Source organism: Monodelphis domestica, chromosome 2 (genome assembly GCF_027887165.1).
Source record: "Monodelphis domestica isolate mMonDom1 chromosome 2, mMonDom1.pri, whole genome shotgun sequence".
Classification (NCBI taxonomy): domain Eukaryota; kingdom Metazoa; phylum Chordata; class Mammalia; order Didelphimorphia; family Didelphidae; genus Monodelphis; species Monodelphis domestica.
This window is the reverse complement of record NC_077228.1, coordinates 98401896-98416902: the sequence shown is the minus strand read 5'-3', so window position 1 is coordinate 98416902 and position 15007 is coordinate 98401896. Positions and strand designations below refer to the sequence as shown.

At 31.7% G+C, this 15007-nt stretch overlaps 1 protein-coding gene across 3 annotated transcripts in view; it reads left to right on the top strand.

Moving 5' to 3' along the window:
• Window positions 1-15007, top strand: part of KCNT2 (potassium sodium-activated channel subfamily T member 2) — a 515262-nt gene that overhangs the window by 454213 nt on the left and 46042 nt on the right. For all 3 annotated transcript variants that reach the window (XM_001376989.4, XM_056815678.1, XM_007480998.3), the window contains 2 exons: window positions 3694-3805; window positions 13022-13123. In XM_001376989.4, coding sequence (XP_001377026.1) covers window positions 3694-3805; window positions 13022-13123 — 214 coding nt within the window. The remainder of the gene's footprint in view (window positions 1-3693; window positions 3806-13021; window positions 13124-15007) is intronic.

Below are 15007 nucleotides of genomic sequence, written 5' to 3'. Positions count from 1 at the left end.
TAAAGTAGGAAGACACACAGAATAAAAGAGGCTAGAGTAGAGATTATACTTTAGCTAAAGTTGAAAAAAAAAAGCAAGGTTAGCAATAATAATCTTAGACATAGCTAAAGTAAAAATTAATCTAATCAAAAGAGATAAGGAAATTACATCTTAATAAAAAGAACCATAAGCAATGAAGCAATTTTTGTACTAATTATATATGCACCAAGTGATATATCATATAAATTGCTAAAGAAGTTACATGAATTAAAGGGAATACAGACAGGAAAACTTTATTAGTGGTGAACTCAACATTTCCCTATATAAAGTAGGTAAATCTTACAAAAAACAAAACAAAACAAAACAAAACAAAAGGAGAAAGAAGTTAAGGAGCTAAACAGAAGTTTAGAAGTTTGCTATGATAGCACTCCAGAGAAAAATAGAATGGAAATAGGAAGGAATAAACTTTTTTTTAAAGCAAATAGCTTAAGTATTTAATTGGTTTGCAACTAAGCTCCTTAACACTATTATAATGAAAATGTACAAAGGATCATATTGTAGTTCTTTGGTTAGATTTAAGTCAAAGACATTCATCAATAGGCAATCTGCAAATGTGACTATTCCAAAAGGTTTCTCCATGCCATCTGATCAAGAACAATTATCTCTGAATATTATCCACCCAGAAGGCATTAGCATACATTTGAACTAAACTTAGCATTTTTTGAAATAAGCCCTAATTTAAAATTCTAGCCTTTATCTAAACTGAAAATTTAACTTTCAAGAAACAATAATAAAGAAAACAAGATATTGCTGTGGAATGTGGTCCTTGAAAAGTCTCAGAAAAAAAATGCACTGAACTTTCACCTCCTCAAAACAGAGGTTACTTTCTGTCCTAGACCTTAGAAATTCCAAGAATGGCATGTTAAGAGCTCAGAACAGGGAGTGTACACTGTCAAAAAAAATCTAAGCAGACAAGCACAGAAATATCTTTGAAGAATCTGGAAAAACCTGAATGTGGGATCAGAAGTTCTGTTTCTAGTCTAATGACTCAAGATGAACTTACTTTTACTAACTATAACAATACCATGCTGGATGGAGCAGAGCCACCCTCATTCACTTGTGTGATACTGAAACAAGCAAAACCTTTCTTCAGAGAGGTCAAAAGTGTTGGTGGAGCTCCTGGTTGTGTAAGTGAGCCACTATGAACTGCAGATTCCACCTGTTTATTTAAAACTTAGAGTCCAGGTGTTTTCTAGCATGGCTAGGCCAAGTCCATAGATCAAATGATCCTTTCTCCAGTTTGTACTAATTCCATGCTGTATATATAAAACCTACAACCATAAAAACCCCTCTCTGTCATCATAATCACATCTATTGTCCAACCTAAATTATGATTAATATTCTGGGCCTGAAAACAGTCCCTGTATTTAACAATAATAGTTACATACAAAACAATCCATGGTTATAACTTCTATGGTCACCAAAACATTATTGATCCTTGTAGACCAAAAAATGTTTCTAACCATAATTGTTGTGTATGAAATTCACAGCCAGGATCTCCAAGATCAGAAAATTTTCACTGTACAATAATACTTAAAAAACCCACCCACACATGTGCATACACACATACTAACATACATACACATACTTTCTCATTCTCATTCTTACACACATGCACATGCACACACACACACACACACACACACACACACACATCTTACAGAACTGGGCTTGGGGAGATGATCCATCTGCTTAGTTGCCAAAGAAAGCTTACCTTGCTAAAGTGCTGGTCCATGTATTTTGTATTTGGGAAATAAGCATGATATAGTAGAAAGAGCTCTGGATTTGAAGTAGATAACCTGTATTTAGATCTTGTAGTTATTGGAAAATCACTTTATTCATCTGAGTCTCATTTTCCTCATCCATTAAATAGTTATAAAAATGAATTATACTCTCCATCTCAACTCAAAGTTGTTCTGAAGAAAGTTTTTTCTGTAAATTATGCCATCAATATGAAATATTATTCTGGAGAAGTAGTTATATTTGCAAAGGCTTCAGGGCTTGAAGTATTCCTGTGTATTATATGACTTCCTTACAACACTTTTGCTTTCATTTTTGTTATTAATGAGTATCCTTAAAGAAGTTAGAATTTCATAATAGCCTTAAGTAACAAAAAGTACTCTACAGTCCTCCTTCTATTGCTATATCCTGAATGCCAAGGATATTAGGTCTTCTATTGGGGTTCTAGGGTACACTAGTCAAAATCCCCACTTAAGTGAAAGAATCTGACCCATTATTAGGGTTTGTTACTTAAATACATTTTCTAGAAAAAGCATTATTTATGTGTGACTGTGTTTAAGGTCCACCCAGGTGGCATATACTTCTTAGAGATGTTTCTGGAGATTGAAATACTAAGTATATCCTCAGGCTCAGAAATTCATTGAAAAAGGGGAAAACTGGAATGTCTGCCAGCTACTGTAGTGGAAAATTTTTAATTCAGTCTCTGGTGTTTCTTCTTCATCTTGCAAAGAAACATATTTTTCTCTGGGCAAAACACCATACTCTTTGGCTATTTGCCTTTGGAACTTGATATCCAGCCCATCGTAAACTATAATAATATTTAAAACAAATCAGTTGGGTAACTCCATTATATACTTTTTACATTAAATTTTTCTTGATTATCATTGCCTTATAAATGGTGACATTTTAGGTCTTATCCTTGTCAACTAATAATAATCTAACTAAGGTGAATGGATACCTTCTTTCTCTCAATTTTAGATAGGGCAGAACACAATATTCAAATTATCTTTTTAGTGAGCTTTGATCCTGGGAATAGTCAAAATTGGAAAATAATAACTTAATGTATATGAACAGAATTTAAACAATTTTTCAGAATCTGATCTATAATAAATGTGGAGTATATATCTGGGTAACAAATATTTCTGAATTTAAATAAAATTAACACTGAAGATATTTTAAAAGTACCATTATTTACTATTGGCTATTGCAAGTACTATTGAAAAACCCTTAATAAATGGAAGACTTTACATAAGTTAATTGAAGGAACAGGACATTTGAAATGAAAACTTAAGGGTTGAATTGCAAATGATTATAGATTTATAGATAGAAGATGTTTAAAAATCACCATTCCTATTTAAGTGTGTTATGACAAGATTTGACATATAAAATTACATACTGCCTAGGAAAGAGAGCCAAAAGACTTAAAAAAAAATCTGAGCTAAGAATCCTATTATATGCAAATTATGTCAATCCATATATTCATCCTGAAAATTTCCATTTTAATACTTTTCTTCAAGAGGAATGTAATCTACAACTCCTAAAAATCACCTTAAAACTTCTTAAATCAGCCATACAAGTTTCTCTTATTATATAATTCTGTGGATTTACAGACAAGTCTAATAAAAGTCCAATTATTAGACCTAGTTTCCATATTGTGCAAAAATTTTGGATTATTCCTCTGTAGAAAAATGAAGCATTTGTCCTCCTTACGACATGTACAAAGAATTTCACTTACAATTATTACTGTGTAGTTTTTTGTATTTTAATGCCATAAAGCTAGGAATCACACATAATTTAAATACATATATATATATATATATACTTACACATATATTATGCTTTTCACAATGTGCTAATTTTGGATTATGATTGCTGTAAGTATAATTATGTTTGTTTGTTTGTTTTTTAATTTAGATTGTTCTCCAGTCTCAGTATTATCACAGAACTCACTCACCCAGCCAATATGAGATTTATGCAATTCCGCGCCAAAGACTGTTACTCTCTTGCTCTTTCCAAATTGGAAAAGGTAAAATTAAGTATTATTATGTAAAAGTGTTGTTTAGCCAGTTTGATTTACAGTTGAACTGAAAGACCAAACAATTTTCACTTTTTCTACCTCTTTGAAGCTAAGTACTGTACAATTAACAATAGAATTGTACACAAATATAAAGACAGTGTTTCTCTTGAACATACTTTTCTGAATTTCCATGAGTCTTGGATATAGTTTCTAATTTATACTATTACCTATATTTTGTACCAATTTAAGATTTAGACATGGCTATCCGAATTTTCATAAAAAGAAAATCCATAAATATTAACTCTTCAAATCATTACAGAATAATAAATGAAGAAACAATCTAGAATATAAGTTCTTAGAGGGCAAGGATTCTTTTCTCTTTGTATTCTCAGTGTCCATCATAGTTTCTTGAATAATACACATTTAATAAAAAGCAGTGAATCAAATTCTTAATTTTTAAAAATAATTATACTATAATATTATAAAATCAATGCATCTGAGTAAAATGATAGAAAGTTTAATGTTGGAAAATATATAATATAAACATATTTTATTTTTAATTTGCTTAACCCGTCAGTTTTATTATATTATTTTATGTACATGATGTCACTAATGAGTAAGCCAATATCCTCAGAAAGTTATGAATGATTTACTTAATGTCATTTGATTAATAAATGGAACATTCATAATTAGAACTCATATTGTGACCCTCAGGCACTATCCTTTTCGTCATGTAATAATGCAGGAATATTTACAGAAACAGCTTTTGGGTATTAATAAGAATAACAAAATATTTAAAATAATAACAGTGATAATTCCCTTATTCGGTGTTTGGAAAGTGACTGGTACCAATGAATCCATCAGGAAAATAGTTAAAAGTTTTTAGAATCCTGTGAGTCCTAGAATGATTTGATATGTTCATCTCTATAGATTGGATATTTACCCTACCCAGTTATAAGAACTTATAAATTATTTTGTTCAACCCTAACCATTAGAGAAAGAGAAGTTGTTTACCTTTTAAGAGTTGTTTATGTTAAAAGAACATATATTCCTTCATTTTATAAAAGCTATGTTGTAGTCTTCTTTTAAGGAAGTCAAGATAATGTTATATCTATTATCTAAGTAATTTGTCCAACCTAATGTGAATATATATGTAAATATAGATATTTAAAAGTAATTTTCTTTTTTTTTTCTGAACCAGATTTGTAAGCTCAATGATTTATGAACCTCCAAGTCAGGAAGCTTATTATACCAGTGAAGATAGATATCTACCCTGAAATTTGTAGTCTTAGATCAGTATGAAGCTAAGTGACTTATAAAGGTTTACAGCCTGTAAATATGTATCTGAGGAAGGACTTAGAATTTTCTGTCTCCGACAAACTTTCTATTCCTTATACTATAGACTATATATATATATATATATATATATATATATATATATACTATAGTTGGTAAACCAATGACAAGCATGCCAGAGGAGGCTGCTCCCCTCCATCTCTCCACCATGCCTAAGTACATTTCTCACATGACCTGCCTCTCTGCCCAGCAGCCCAACAGGAGTGCTTCCTCCCTCCCCTGTCTGAAGTAAGGAGGGTGGCTAACATTTAGCATGAGAGTTGCAGGTTTGGCACTTGGTCCCTAATAGGTTTGCCATCACTGCCAAGACTGACTATACTTTCTTTATTACTGTTAATGTTGTTACTGAAAATAAATATATATTAGTAATAATAATGCATCACATTTATATATCATTGGAATGTTTTGGAACCAGTCTATAAACATCATGCTATTTTTCTCCCTCTTAACAATCCTGTAAAGTAAATCCTAATAAATGGAGTTGAGTTAATAAACTCCATTTTAGAGGTGAGTACAATGAGACCTCAGAGTAGATTACTCAGGCAAATTTATAGATATATTACTACTTCAAAGATTCCTTTAATTTAGATGGTAGACTGACAAGTAGTTTTGACCATACCATTGGATATGGTCCAATTAAACAGGTATGTTTTACCTGATGGAGTCTGCTCTGGAGAATTGCCCAAGTTTCTACTTCTGCTTACCATCCTAGGTTGCCCACCTCTTTATGTGTATTTGACAGATTGAGGTGATGATGTGGCATTTAAAAACTGATATGAAGAGCATTATTGACGGTAGACTGAACTTTGTCAGTTTATTAACCAGACCTAGTAATCTGTTAACAAAGTAATACAAAATGAATATCTTGGTTTAGCCAAAAGACTGCTAGAAAAAGGAGGTAATTTAATTTTTAAAAATGACAGAACAAAATGTCTCATACTCTATGTGTATCTTTTTCTGAGTAGTCTGATCTTACATCAATAAAATCCTGATTGTTAACATTTAATGAGGAAGCAATCTCAATCCTCCCCCGACCTGAAACCATTTTTTTTCTTTTCTGGATTATTTGATAAAATTAGTTGACTGATTGGTGATAGGATTAGTTGACAGACATGGGTATAGTTTGCTTTTCACTATTCCTAAAATTGTCTTCTAGGTAAAATGAAAAATAGTTGAATGGTAAAGAAGAAAATAATGAAATTCAATCAAACATTAATCTGATACCACACTGAATTCACTAATTTTATAAATATTTTTTAAAATATATCTTTGAAAAAATTTATTAAAAGGAGAAAATATAATAATGAAAATATTTTAGAGGATTCTCTAAAGATAAAATAAAAGACTACCCCTTCCTTATATCCTTAAAAATGAAATTTATTTTTTAACTTTTAAAAATGTATTTCACCTCCTTTGTATATCCCTCAACCCTACCAAGAGAAAAAAAGAAAAACAAAATCCTTATAAAATATGCATAGGCAAGAAACCAAATCCCAATGTTGGCCATCCCCTCCTTCTCCAAAAAATACATATGTGTGCACATATATATGCATATATACACATGCATACACACATGTATATAGGTACACACTTTATGACCATCACTTCTGTATTAGAAATTGGGTAATTATTTTATAATCCATTATCTAGAATAATAGTTGAACATTGCATAGATCAGTTCTTAAATCTTCAAGTCTTTTTGGTTTTATAATATTCATGTTACTGCATACATCATTTTCTTAGTTATAGTCAGTTTACTCAGCATCAGTTCAAATATTTTTTTTTGGCTTTGAAGATGCTTTTCACTGATGCTTTTAAAAAAGCAGTAATTCTTACTGGTTACATTTAAGTATTTTAAATTTATAGTGCAATGATTTGACCAACAGAATGAAAAATTCTAATTAAGCCTGATGTTGCTTTGAAGTCAGAACAGGAAGTTTTGAATCCCATCTTAACTACTGAATTCTCTGTGCAACCTTGAGTGCATGGAAAAATCATGTTATTTAACTTAACAGAACAGTTAAACAATTGCATATCAACAGCCATGCCTAGCCCCTTTTCTTTTTATTTCATTGTTTTTATAAGCATTTTTTCTACCTCTATTACCACTCTACCCCTGCAATAAATAATAAATTTTAAAAAGAAAAGGCAAACCCTCATAACAAATATAAATGGTGCAGCAAAAATAAATGTTCACATTGCAATGTTCAAAAATTAAGGTTTTTTCCACATTTAAATCAATTTATTCTTAGGCGTGAGGTGGTTGGCATATTCCTCAGCCTTCTGAATTCATCATTTATCATTGTATTTACCAGGCCTCCAAAGTCTTTGAAAATTGTTTTTCTTTAGAATGTTGTTGTTTGTTTATAAATTACACTCCTAATTTTGCTCATTTCACACAGCATTAATTCATAGAGGTCTTTTTCTTTTGAAAATATCTATTTCCTCTTTTCTTATGAATAAAGATTTTCCATTACACATTTTTATTTATTTCCAAATAGAAGGGCATCTCCTTAGTTTCTAGTTTTTAGCTCAAATGAAAAGAATTAATTCAAATATGTTTTACATATATATATATATATATATATCCTTTTCCTCTTTGATCGAATTATTTGTGTACTTTGAACAATGAAGTATATCAAGAAAACAAAAAACCAGTTACAAAGCCCCAATAGCCAACTGGTTGACTAGCAAATTATGGCATATAAAATGATGAAAACCATTTGGCTGAAAACATTATTGGTATAAAATTAATTCATGTAACTCTATGCAATGAGAATAGTAGATTTATTGGATTTTCTGGAATTTCTTAAAAATTTTAATATATGAACAAAAATATACAAAATTAAAAAAACTATAATCATATCATAGAATGAATTATCTTTAATCATTTATTAAATCTCAAAATTGTGTAAATGTTACTAGATAAAAGATATGTGTGAGCAAATGCTTGTAACAAATACCAATTTCTTTTCATTACTTAGTGAGTTCCAGAAGAAAGAAATTCATTAATCACTGGAAAACCCCATCTGGTATTACATATGGAATTTTCACATTTCTTTAGTATTGCAGAATTAAAATTGACATTAGACAAGGCAAAGCTTTTGGTTTAATACAAACCTTGGTAATGAAAAATCTACTTCCTTATGCCCACGGACAAGACATTTTTATTATTCTTTTCTGGATCTCTTTTTTTCCCCCATTCCTCCTACCCCAAACTTATTAAAAGAAAAGCCCAATGAAAGATAACAAAAAACAAAAATTAACAAAAACGCATGACTTCTATTTATGCAATAACTTGGGATAATGTGTGTGTATGTATGTACTTCTTCAGGTTGATTTAAGGAATATCTAGTAATCATATAAAATATTTTCTGAATTTCATAATTATATTAATGAGTTTTCTCTGATTAGTTAGGTTCTCATCTTCTAGCATGAATATCACATTATTACAGTTTAGGATCTTGAGGCAGCTAGGTGGCTCAGCAGATAGATCACTGAACCTATAATCAAGAATACCTGAATTTAGATATGACCTCAGAAACTTGCTAACTCTGTGTTTGGGCCATAGATAACTTCAGATTGTCTCAGGGTTATTGTGAGGATTAAAATACAATATTTTTAAAGCACTTGGCACAGTTATGCCCCCAACACTTAGTATATATTTGTTCTCCTGACTTTGAATACTAATGTAACTTTCAGGTTGTCTGTTGTTTATTCTTCACTTTTACTACATAAATGGAATATTTTTCTGCGATCATACATTCTTTTAATGATATTCTTCATCCCATTTATCCTGTATGATGTTCAAAAATGTATATGTTTCATTGTATTCAAACCTACCATGTGACTCCATTGGTTGTTTTTTTTTTAACCTTTACCTTCTGTCTTAGTATCTCTTCTTAGACATAGGGGAGCAGTTGGGATTTTGTCTTACCCAGGGTCATATACCTAGGAATTGTATGAAGCCATATTTGAACCCAGGTCTTCCTGACTCCAAGCCTGGCACTCTATCCATTGTACTACCTAGTTTCTCCTCTCCCTTTAAAGCTTTGAGGACTCACAACTAGAAAACCACTTCTCACTGGGAAAGGGAAACAAATAAGCATTTTTAGTACTTACCTTGTGCTATGTGTAAAAAGCACTGTGCCATTTACTTTATAAATATTTAGTTTGATTTGATCATTCATAAGTATTAAGTCTACTCCCTGAAACTTATAGCTTACTTCTGTCTTCAGTGGTCAAGTAAAATAAGTCAGATACTACTTCCACTTAATATTGTTTCAAATACTTGAAGACAGATGTCACATCTATAACATTTTCTCCTCTCCAGATTAAATAACCCCATCCCTTCATCTGATCTTCATATGAAACAGCCTATAGTATCCTCATCATGGTAGCATCCATATCACTACAATGATGTGTCTAGCAAGGTAGTATATTAGATATTTTCCACACTTTGTAAAAACTCTCCAATACTAGAAAAATGAATTCTATACTAGATGAAATTATAGCTAAATTTAGAAAAGAGACTCCCCAAGAAGATAATTTTCTATAATTAACAAAAGAAAATTTGAACACTTTGAGTTATTATTCAGAGTACCCTCATTAATAGATTACCTGAGCCTGGAAAAAGAGCACACTTTAACTTGCAGACTGAAAATGAGTAAGAAACAAAAATATTCCTAATAAAACCTTATCTCCTAAGACTTGTCTACATGAATCCTTTTGTCATTATCTAGTCTTAGAAGTGTCCATCAGTTCTTGTATGAAATTTCCTGTCTTAATTCTTTTGCTGATTATAATTTCTTTGCATAAAATGACTTCACTGATACCCCCTTCCTACCATTATTATACCTCTCTTTAAAGTTCTTTCTAGGGTTCTCTTTCCCCAAAATTATTTTGTATCCAGAATGTAAAATATCTCCATGGCATCAAATTCTTTTTAAAAACATTGGCTTTGGATCACTAGCATTCCTTTACAATGTTTATCATATAGCAAATATTTAAATAATAAATAACTGTTGGTTAATTGTTAATGGATATCAACTTGGCATGTATCTTGTATTTAACTTTCAGTGTATGCTTTTTTTTTCCCTCAAGTAGACTATAAATTTCTCATGGTCAGTCAGGGAATTTTATATCCTATATTTATATTGCTAGCACATAGTACAGTATCTGGTGTATAGTAAATAGGCACTACTAAACAATTGTTGATTGATTAAATGAAAGAATGTCCAATATCCTTAGTGAAGTCGTCCCTTCACTTCCTCAGCCCACAATTTTCACTCTCTGTTCTGAATTCCTAAAATTTGTATAGTTTGTATCATGCATCACTGTTGTCTTTAGATAAAAGAATATGGGATTTCATTGACATTGGCAACTCCCAGATGAGGAACTTTCTTAATGTAAATTGCTAGTCAGTCAACAAGTTTCTTTAAGTACTTTCTATATGGCAGACAAGGTGCTAAGTGCTGGAGATACAAAGAAAGCTAAGAAAAGTTGCCCTCTGTCATATAGAACTCACACGGTAGAGGGAGAGAAAAGATACAAATAATTACACAATAAGACATATACCATGTAAAAAGAAGATAATTTCAGTGGAAAGGCATGAGGCCTGGGGTAGAAAAGTCCTTTTGCAGAAGGTGGGAGTTGAGCATGGTTTTGAAGAGGCTAGAAAAGACCAATGGGAAAATATTTCAGGCATGGACACAGCCAGTGAAAAAGCATAGAGTTAAGAAATGGAGGAAGTATAGTATGAGAAGAAAGCAAATAGGGATTGTAGAGCATGTGAAGGAGAGAATGGTGTAAAAATATAAATAACAACAAAAGGTTTTGAAAAACTTTAAATGCCAAGCAGAAAAATTTATATTTGATCCTGGAGCAGATAGGAAACTGAGTAGGGACTAGAAGAGTGATGTTGACATGGTTATACCTACACTTTAGCAGAAGACAAATTGTAGTGGAGAGAGATTTGAGGCAAGCAAAGACAGTTGCATTAGTCCCAATATGAAAGGATAAGAGCTAATAGAGTAGCAGCCTATAATTGGAGAATGGAATCTATATAGGATATGTTATGTTAATGGGATTTTCATAATCTCTCTCTCTCTGTCTCCTTCAGAGGCTAGAGAGCAGGATTTCTAAGTAGATCTAACTGACAGGAGTCAGTGAGCCAGAGCTAAATATTCCATTACCAGGGAGACCAGGACTGGGGAGAGAAAGTAATCTTCCTTCTGACAGGAAATTGGGTGGGGGGGGGGGCAGTAGATCAGTGTGGAGATAAGGAAGTAGCTGCTGGCAGGTTTTTGTTTGTTTGTTTGTTTGCTTGCCTGCCTCTGTGATCTCTGGAGAGCAGGAGGTCTGGCCCTTTGTCTCTCAGGCAAGGATCTGCTGGCAGTAGGCTACTGACACTTGGACTGCTAGAGAAAACTGATTGAAGGAGTGAGTCAGTGGTTTCTATTATTTAGGGAGTTAGGGAGTTAGTGAATAATTTATGGAGTAGATTAGATTAGATTAGGCCTGGTGTGCCAGGCAGAAGAAACTGTCCTCAGAAGACAGAGATAGGTTTAGGAAATTTTAGGTATATTTATGGGGTATAAATTTAATAATCTTTCCTTTCTTTCTATCTGTACTTTTTTTCTTAAACAAAGTTTATGTTAAACTGCTCCCCTCACTTTGTCGAACTCCTTAATTTAACCCTTACAGTTATGAAGATAAAATACCTAAAATTTCATAAAGTAATAGGTATGTGACTATAGGGCAAGTGAGGAATCTCGGAAGACACAAAGATTGTGGACCTAGGTGACTGTGATGATGGTTATGTGCTGGATAGTACGAAAGTCAGAAGAAAGGAAAGTTATATACCACTAGGCTAGTGTCTCTGTTGGAAGTTACAGTCTTAGAGAGTTGCCTATAAAAGTAGTGTCAGACAAGTAAAAATAGGGACCATTGAACTACACAAAATGGCATCCATGACTCCATATTTATGGTTTTAAACTGTAATGTTATTTATGTCTTATATTTTTATTTATTTTGTTAAACATTTCTTAATTATATTTTAATCTAGTTCAGTCAAAATTCTCCCATTTTTGACAGTTTTTACCTTTAGACAGTGATTGGTTAAGTGATTTGTCCAGTTCATACATGTGACAGAGGAAGGAATTTGATTCAGATCTTCATGTTTATTCAGACCAATTCTGTCTACCATGCCATACTGATTCTCTCTCTCTACCCCCTTTCTGCCTCTCTCTCTCTGTGTCTCTCTGTCTCTCAATCTTTCTCTCTGTGTATTAGTAAATTGATGAATGCTTACTATTTTGTGTTTGTGACCAAAGTCCTCAACCAAGTGTCAAGTTCTTTGAGGGCAGTGATCATGTCATGGTAGTCTTTGAATATCCTTCTAAAAGAAGTTCTTGCACAATATTGGTTACTCAATAAATGTCTATTAGTAGTGATGATGTTTTTAGACCAAAAATATATTAAAGGGATTAAAGTTTTAAAATATTACTCTCTTTGGACCAAAGAGTACTAGTGTGCCATAATATATGAAGAATTTTGCTTGCAAAAATTAGAGGACATATTTGACCAATGTTTTGTGGTATGCCACTTCCTGATATGGATTTAGAACTGACAAGTCATAATTTTGAACTGTTTCTCTTTTATTTATCTTTATTAAACCATGTTTAATGACTTTTGTTTGGATAATTCTTCAAGAATAAGTGAAACACATATCTGTTTTGGTAATACATCTAGAATAGAAGTATTTTGTTTGAAAAAATATCTCATCTGCCTTGTCTGAATCTTAAATATTTCACATATGAGAAATAAATAGAACCAACCCAATGATTTTCATTTTAAATTTTTAAACAGAAAGAACGTGAGAGAGGTTCTAATTTGGCCTTTATGTTTCGACTGCCTTTTGCTGCTGGGAGAGTTTTCAGCATCAGCATGTTGGACACACTTTTATATCAAGTAGGCTATATTTTTGTGTTTTCTCTTTTATGCATACTGGTATTTCATTGAAATAAGCAACTCATTAATTTCTTCAACATAAAATCAGCAATGGAGGTCCACTAGCTCAATAGCATATTAGATGGAAATATATTAAAAATATAATTTAGTACTTGAAAAACATTTGGTAATTATAAGTTATTTTGGGGAAATATGTTTGGAATTTTTTGTGACTGATGGGTGTTCTGAATTTTCCCCCTTAATTGTGATTTTTAAAGCAAATGTCATGGATTGCATAAGGGTTATTTATGTGGTAAGAAAGACATGAGAGCATAGTTTTCTTTCTATTGTAAGTTTTTCAGCTTCAAAATTAGGAAAAAAACAAAGTAAATAATTGAAAAAACCTATGGTGTCTTAATCACTCTTTAATTACTACAGTAAATTAAGGAAAATATCAAATTCCTGCATAGAGAGTAATTAAGCAATGATACACTAATCATTTATCAATTTTTGCATATTTTATAAATATCATCCTAGTAGATTTTCAATGAGAATAATTTACCTCACTCTTGAGTGCCATTGTTATGTTAAAATTATTTTTAAAAAAGTAAACATGTGGCAGTGACATTTTACACAAATATATTCTTATCATTGTAAAATTCTGTCAATATATAAACAACCAGAATATTTCATGTTCATTTTTTGGGTAATCATCCAAACTTTTTTTTAAACCCTTTCTTTTAGTCTTAAAATCAATATTGTGTATTGGTTTAAGGAAGAAATGTAGTAAGGGCTAGGCAATTGAGATTGTGACTTGCCTGGAGTCACACAGCTAGGAAATTTCTGAGGCCAAATTTGAACCCAGAACCTCCCATCTCCATACTTGGCTCTCTATCTCTGAGCCACGCAGCTGCCCCAGCCTTTTTATGTTAAAAATATATCTGATAGAAGTAACTAAGAAATAAATGGCAGCATATGTAAGGATTTATACTATGGCTTTCTTGAGGTTGATAACCATACTATTTCAGAGTTTTATTGAGCCTGTTGTTCTATTTTTTTGTGGTTGTGTATATTTCTAAATATATATACATATATACATATATGTATATATATATATATGGCAATGATATAATATAGTGAATATGATGTAGAACTTGGGAGTGAGTTAGGAAGCCTGGTGTTCAGATCTGGCCTCAGATACTTAGTATCTATATGACCCTGAGCAAGTCATTCAGTTTCTCTCAACTCAATTTCTTCATTTATAAAATGTGGATAAATATACTATCTCTTAGGGTTAATGGGGGGATCAAATGAGATAAAATATGTAAAGTGCTTTGCAAATCTTAAAGCATTATAAATGCTAATGATTATTAACATAATTACTATATATAACATTGAGATCAGATAAACACTTTATATCAGACTGTTTTGCCTAATTTTACCCATAGACATGCCTACTGACACTGCTTAAAATACTATGTCCATTTGAGTCATATATAGGAGCCAATTAAAATAAAGAAGAAGGGGAAAATATCCCCTCTTTCTTCCTATGTCCAATTAGCATGCTGAGGAGCTAAATACTCTGAATTTAATTGCTTAACTTCATCTAAGGAAAGGAAAGTAGCTTGAATTTATATTGCCTATTAAAGTTAGCAGAATACTTTATATTTGTTATGTCATTTGATCTTTACAATCACCCGATGAGGTAGATGCTATTATTATCTCCATTGTAAGATAGAAGAAAATGAAGCTGAGAGAGGTTAAGTGATCTGAGGAGAGGGGCTATACTGAGGAGAAGGTTTGAATCAAATAGCCTTGGTCATCTAGAGGTTAACTTCTTTGGCATCACATTATAAGTGTCTAAATTAGAAAATTGCAGTTATAAAACTCAATTTGAAATTGGAG